At 33.5% G+C, this 7,485-nt stretch overlaps 1 protein-coding gene across 2 annotated transcripts in view; it reads right to left on the minus strand.

The window, feature by feature from the left end:
- Window positions 1-577: 577 nt before the first annotated feature.
- The window catches only part of LOC117173173 (fatty acid hydroxylase domain-containing protein 2), a 63,690-nt gene continuing 56,782 nt past the window's right edge, over window positions 578-7,485 (minus strand). For both annotated transcript variants that reach the window (XM_033361590.1, XM_033361589.1), the window contains exon 6: window positions 578-1,595. In XM_033361590.1, the coding sequence (XP_033217481.1) occupies window positions 1,436-1,595 (160 nt within the window). In that variant the 3' untranslated portion in view covers window positions 578-1,435. The remainder of the gene's footprint in view (window positions 1,596-7,485) is intronic.

The raw sequence follows: 7,485 nt of genomic DNA on the forward strand, positions 1-7,485 counted from the left end.
TTTTTTCAATAAATTGAAAAATGTTTAAGGGATTTTGAAAGACTTTAAGGGATTAAAAATATTTTAGTGCATTTAAAAATATTATAAGCAATTAAAAAATTATTCCATTAATTCAATGGAATTTCAATGGATTAGATAAATTTAGAGTAGTTAAGGGATTTCAAAGGGAATTCAAAGTATTTAAAAAAATTTAGGAAATTTTGAAACCTTTCAAGGAATTTCCAATTGATTTCAAAGAACTTCGAATATCCTGAGGTAATCTCAAGTTCAAGTTTTAAATAATATCAAGGGATTTCGAAAGAATTAAAATATTTTTATTTTTTTTCAATTCTAAGGAATTTTTACGTCTCGAGGTATTTAAAAAAAATTTGAAATATTTTACCTTTTTACTTCCTAGAAAATTTCAAAAAATTTACAAATTTTTAAGGGATATAAAGGTTTCAAAGGATTTGAAATATTTTAGAAAATTTGAAAAGATTTGAAGGAATTTTCAGTGAACTTCAATCATTTCAAGAAATTTCAAACAATATAAAAGATTTTGGGTATTTTTAAAAATCAAAGGATTTCAACGTATTTTAAATATTTTAGATTTATTTTTCAAATTGCACGCATTCTTCAATAAATTAAAAAATGTTGAAATGATTTTAAAAGATTTTATTTAAGAATTAAATTAATTGTTCAAGAATTAAAAACTGTATACCGCAACCTAGCATGCAATATTTTGGGCCGGGTTGCCGCAAACAGTTTTTAACGTTTAATTTTTGAACTCATGAATAAATAAAAATAAATATAAATTGGTAGAAAAGATGAAAAGAGTGTTTAGTTCAATGTAAAATTGCGAAAAAATGTAAAAAAGAATAAAAATATTCCCTAAAAAGCCGAGTGGACGGAACGGTCACTATGCGATCACTTTAAGGTCACGCAAATACCCGTAACCTTTCCGTTCGCAATTTCGGCTAGGGAAAATCGGAGAAAAATTATGGAATTTTGAAAATGAAGTTTTGCAGCCACCCTGGTAGAGGAGGCGAAAGCTCATTGAGTAAGGTCGTGAAAAATTAATGATAATGATAGAGTCGCAAATTTGTAACGTATCACATGTGCTCCACAGTCGTGCAAGTGTGTATCAATGAAAACGTTCGTTTGCACCTAAAATTCATATTGTGAAGTCTGCACTTAATCTAGATCATTAAAAAAATGACCAGGTTTTGAAACCTCCTTTTCTCGATTACTAAAAAAAATCCACTAATGTAAAATCTTTTCCGTTCTCAGGTGACTTTTTTTCTGGTGTTTCAGATTTTCAGGATTAGAGACCTGATTTGCGGATTCCAACTGACTCAGGGTTTGAGAATTTTCTGCAACTAAATGCCTTCCTCAGAATGGTTCAGAAAGGTTTCTGAATTTCGGTATCGTAAGATTCAGGAGCCTTGGATTTATTTTATTTTGATTTATATTTTACTTCCTCGGGAAAGGCTTCTCTTGGCGGAATTAGACTAAGCATCATTATGTGTCGAGCGTACGCTCTGGAATTGCGGAATTGCGTGTCAGTCCCGTGTAAACGATCGAGGACTCCTAGGACTCCGAAGCACTGATTAAATCTGAAAAAAGATTGATAAATTTACAGTGACAAACCGTTAAATTAGAACACTTTAGTCGTTGCATATAATTATAGAAAATCCGAGCCGTCCCTAGTATAAATAACGTTTCTGTTATGGAAATTAAAGGTAGTTAGGGTCGAGTTGTCCTAAGTCGGCACCCGCACGTTCCCAGATAACAATCGTGCGACGCACAGTACTCGCATGCGCGCGAGGCATGCCATGCGAGCTATAATGCACGCATGCTGCCATCACTGGTCACAATTCTGTGATGTGTAGGTAGAGTGCGTGTGTCATGCGTCTCATATCGCCATCAAGGCGTGCTTCACGCATGACGGCGTATGCCAGACTGCCTGCAACGAACGCGTGCGTCCATCTCACCGATAATTGATAAATAATTCCATAATAATGAAGAACATAACAAAAATTATTAATCTGCCTTTTCACAGAACGAGGCATTTCGGCACAAAAAAAACAGTTCCAATTAATCAAGAATGCTTAAGTTGTACTTAAATAATATTTTTAAAAATCCCAATTTAAATTTCAAATGATTTTTTAAAATGAAAATTTTGATAAAATTATAAGTTTGAATTTTAATGTAAAATAGCACATGAAACATTTTTTATTTCTTATAACTGCAATTTGTAATTTTAATTGCATACAATTTTAATCTATTTTTTCTAATTTTTAGTATTTTTTAAGAAATACTTTAAGGAATCTTTAATTTTTAATTGAATTTATAACAATTTTATAATACTTTGAAGTTGAGACAAGAAGTTTAGAAAGCGCGCTCCTATGAACGTAGTTACACATCTGGGCATCTAGGTTAATGATTCGCTTTGCGATATTAGACTCAACAATTGTTAATAAGCAAGCTAATTGAAATAATATTTACATCATTTTCAACCTTTTTTTATTTAACAGTGCGTACTAGACACTTATAATAAAATTATAACTTCGTAGTGCAACTTGCAAATTTTAGGTTAGTCATGGTCGTCGACATTTAAACTAAACCAGGGATGTATAGAAAAAGGCATGACCGTCTACACATACAATTAGGTATTTTAGGGACAGTTGAGACACAGGGTACTCAAAATTTGATTAACACCGCTATACCGGAACTAGTTAAACTTTTATGCGTTGTGATTGGCATGCGTTGGCGCTATTTTTAAATCACAATTTTATATTCAAGAGGATTTAATACATAATAGAGAGAACACTCAAACAAGAACATTATAAATTATTGGGAAGGTCACTTATTAAGGTTAGGGAAAAATAATATTCAGTTTGAAAAACATATACTTCAAAATTTTCATAAACAAAAGAGTTAATAAAAAATAAAACTGCTAAAACTTTTCGCGCCCCATGAAAATATCAAAGTTTCGGTAGAGCGGCAAATATTGAAAGGGGAAACGTGTCTCAACTCTCCATAGAGTATCTATAGCACGGAGTAATAATAAAGAGACCAATCATGCTGTACAAAGCGTCTCGAGTTTTGACTGCGGTAACTGTACAGTTAATGCCAGACTTAGACGTTTGAAGCCGATGCTCACATTGAAGGGGTCATGCGCACTGTGATTTTCTATCTCATTTTCTCTCGCGAGAAGTGTGCGAATGAGTGCCGTGTTGAATGACAACTAAAAACTGAGGTTATGTTCCCGTAAATATTGTCAATCGAGTTTGTCAATATACGTGCTTATTTATTTCTGTGTTTTTGTACAGAAAGAACTTAACTTATCAACATCTATTTCATCCAAATAACGCCCAACCATGGACATAGGAAACGCGACAAACATGGCAGCGCCCACATGTTTATATTTTCATGCAAAGTTTGTCGGCAAAAATTTTCGTGCGCATAATCAAATGGCACGTCGTAAGATGGCGGCTCTCCCTACTCATTGAATTCTCCCCCCTCCCGTGGATTCAACCCCGCTCGCCCAAGTTAGGATGGCATGCCTAGTCCCGTGTTTCCTATGTCCATGCGCTCAACAAAAATTTTCTTGACAGGTAACTAGCAGTTTCAAGGCAACATGTTACGTTGCTCTAAATGAGAAAAAACAGTCTCAAAATGATAAATTTCCTCTAGATTGTCAAAATGAATCTGTGAAGCTCCATTTTATTGCAACTCTAAAGAAAATCGATTTTTGTGTATTTTTGAGGATCGGTGTTTTTCTGTGCATGCCACGCTCTGTCTCCCGCCACACTCTCAAAAATTTCCTCTACATGATAAAGTCTGTCCTTTAATCGTTAAAGTAGAATACTTTAAAAGCAGATTCGTTTCACTCCAAAACAATCACTTTTACTGTGAATAAAATTAATGCACGTAAATTATTTTTTGGTAAGAGTACCCCGTATGGAAATTACCCCATTTGGCCCTATTAAAAGTCGGGCACTAATCGGGGGCTAGTCGGGTTATTAATTTTGACAAAGTACCCAGTCGGGGACTAGTTGGGTTTTTTGTTGTGAAAATTTCAGTCGGGGCCTGGTCGGTGGTTGGTCAAGGGCTAGTCGAGCCTTTTTGTTCACTAATGATTTTTTAAATTCTAAAATACTAAGAATATATTTAACAATAATTTTACACCGTTTTTTGGAGAAAAGATTTATTAATGTTAAATTCACCTCAAATATACTTAATAAATAATTATTAAGTTAATAATTTTGTACGAAAATCAACTTTTTGTAAAAACAACGATCAAAATCTTCAAAAAGACGTAATCTTATTTTTTTGTAGTATTTTTTAGAAAATTGCTAATTTCTAGGAACATTTATAAATACCTTTGTATGGAATTTTAAGAAAATCCATATTGGAAAAGATACATATAGGTGTAGGTGAAAAGTCTGCCGAAAGTCATAAGACTCTAAATTTATACAGATTCTTATTTTTAAATCGATCTGAAAGGTTTGCCATATGTAAATAAAGTCGAATCCTTCATGTAGATGAAATTGGAAAGAGAAAAAGTTTTTGATTAATCATTGAAGAGGAGTATACTAGTAGTAAACTATTAAACACGGTACAGTTCAGATTTCGCTACCACCTTCATTTGAGTCTTGCGGTTCTGGACTGGTAGCTTTAAAGAAAATCTGCAAGAGCGCGACGTGCCGCCTCTCGCGCAACAGAAATGACGCATCGAATGTTTAAGACAGCAGTCCACACGTAACGAAGCATAATTACCTAGAGCAGAGACTACCATGACCAACATGGCGGTTTCTTCAGAGCGAAGCTCTTTCATTGCTCCGTTCCAGCTGAAGTTGTTTTTTAAATTAATATTCCAACAATTTTGGGAAATTTGAGTTCCATAAATTTATGCATTTTTAAGTGTAGGATATGTTCCCCATTAAATCTTGGGTAAATTTGAGTACTTATAAAATTTTTTAAAAGTTTATGAAGATTTCCGTGAATAATAAGTATTTTGAGAAACTTTTAGGGAATGTTCCACAAATTTGAAGGAGTTTGGTTAATATTTCACGCGGATGTATTATCATATGACCCCTACTAGTACCCGATCAGGACCCTGTCGGGATAAGTCGGGGCACCTGACTAGCCCCCGAATAATCTATCGTGACGCTACTGGTCGGGGGCTAGTCAGATGATCCAACTAGCCCCCGACTTTAAGTGGGGTCGAATAGTCGGGAACCAGACTAGTTCCCTATTTGAATTTCTATACGGGACGTCCCATTTTAACCGTTAAACTGCACCTTCTACGTGTTAAAGTAAAGTCGCTTATCGTTGAAACGATTCTTGGTTAAAGGACTCGCACTCTAACCGTTAAAGGATCTGTTTTCAAACTTAACTCTCAAACGAAGGCACTTTAACCCTAAAAGTATTCCTTTATTGTTTAGAGGAAATTTCTGAGAGTGCATCAGCACGCGTGAGTATGAGTTTTTCCGCGCGGTTTTCCTCGTTTTCCTAATTGTTTTCGGAGTGATGTGTTTTTGGTTATGAACGGACCAGCAGGATATTCATTGTTACTAGTCTTTAAAACAGCGTTAGCTTCAAATTCGGCGGAGCTATGTGTGCAAACATAACCCTATTTTTTATATACCCTCAAAATCGCAGAATCTCTCGGAGACGAGATATGTTGTTTTCGAGAGAAAATCAGGCGATGCGCATTTTTCAGATTTGCAAAAAAACAATTTCGTAAGCAAATTTATGTATTCTATTAAAAAATAGAATGCATAAATTTAAAATGACTACATTCGCGTAAATTGATTGAAATATCGAGCTTATTATACTATCGACATTTCTAATCAATTTAAGGAAATTAAGTTTATTTAAAATATTTTACTCTATTTTTGTATAATTTCTAATAATAATCCACAGAGGCAGATATATTTAAATATGAAAGTTAAAATGTTGTATTTTTTTATTACATCTATGCTTAAAAATATAAAAGTGTGTATTAAAATGAATATATGAGTTATAAAGATAAATTTTGATATGTGCAAGTAGTCCTCTGCTTATTAATTATAATATTTGAAATAATATATTTTTAAATCCTGCATTGATTTTCAAGACCGCAAATCACTGTCATGCGTGAGACCTTCACGCGTGCGAGCGATATGCGTCGCAATTGAGGACGATACAGAGTTTTAGATCAAGAATCTTGGTACCTGACCAAATACATTCAAGCACCATGACACCCTTTTTACCCTCGGGTTTTGACAAGAATTCTTACTGCACCGACTTAGAACCACTGACCCCTATTTGAAATAAAAAGTGGAAATTTTATTTAGTGAAATAAGGGACGGAGACAATAATTTTAACAGAAATATAGGAGGGATAAGAAGAAAGATAGAAGTTGATAGAAGAAAGTTGTAGAAGGTTCATATGAAGAAGTGTTGAGGGAAGGATTGAAAGGATAATCAGAAATAATGAAAGAAGGTAAGATGGAGGGAAAGGAGTACTTGTAGAATTATTTCTATTTAAAATAAAAATGGTGAAATGTAATGAAGAAGAGGAAAGAAGGTAGCAATACAATAAAGGATATTATGTAGGACAGAAGTAAAGAGTGTTTTTGAAAATGTCTAGGAGAGAGCGAGAAGGGTAAAAAAAGTAGATGAAAATGAGGTTTTAGGAAAAGATAGAAAAGCATATGGAAAAGTGCAGGTTGAGGAACTATACATATGTTATAGGACAGAAAAAAGGTGAGAAAATAGGATACAAAAGAAAGTTATTGGATTGGATAAAAAACATAAATGCATAGAAGAAAAGGAAAGGAATAAGAGAAGATTTTGAAGAAGTGATAAACATACAAAAGTGCGAGAAGCAATAATCACAACAAAAAAATAAGAAAAAGATGACACTGAAAGGAAGGAGTACTTATATAGTCAATAGAAATTAAAAGTGGAAAGGTAATAACGAAGAGCAGAAAGAAATCATAAATGGAAATTGCAGTAGAAGAAACAAATGTCGAATATTTTGTAATAGACCTATGAATAAGAAGGGTCGCGAAGTATTAAAGAAGGTATAAAAAAGTGTTAAGGAGATGATTAAAAGGAGAATAATTGGAGAAAAATCGGGAAATATAAAAATCTATGGAAAATAATTCTTACAATAGAAAGAGAAGATCAGAAGGATGTTAAGGAAATTAAAATAATAACAGAAAATTAATAGAAGTAAAAGTGGTCTGGTATGAAAGCAGAGGAGAGAAAGTGTCAACAAATGGAAATTGTAATAGAACAACGAAATATGGAATATTTTATAATAGATAATTGAAAAATAGGTATGATATGGAGAAATATAGTAGTGAAAAGGTGATGAAGGTACGATGGTAGTTCAATAAGTCCTTAAAATGACCAACATATGGCGCGCGAATCGCTCCAAATCATCTGTTTTCAGTCAGTACCACTCCCGACTAGATATATGGTGCAGTCACAGTCCACATCTTCTGAG

The sequence above is a fragment of the Belonocnema kinseyi genome, chromosome 5 (genome assembly GCF_010883055.1).
Source record: "Belonocnema kinseyi isolate 2016_QV_RU_SX_M_011 chromosome 5, B_treatae_v1, whole genome shotgun sequence".
In the NCBI taxonomy this organism is placed as follows: Eukaryota; Metazoa; Arthropoda; class Insecta; order Hymenoptera; family Cynipidae; genus Belonocnema; species Belonocnema kinseyi.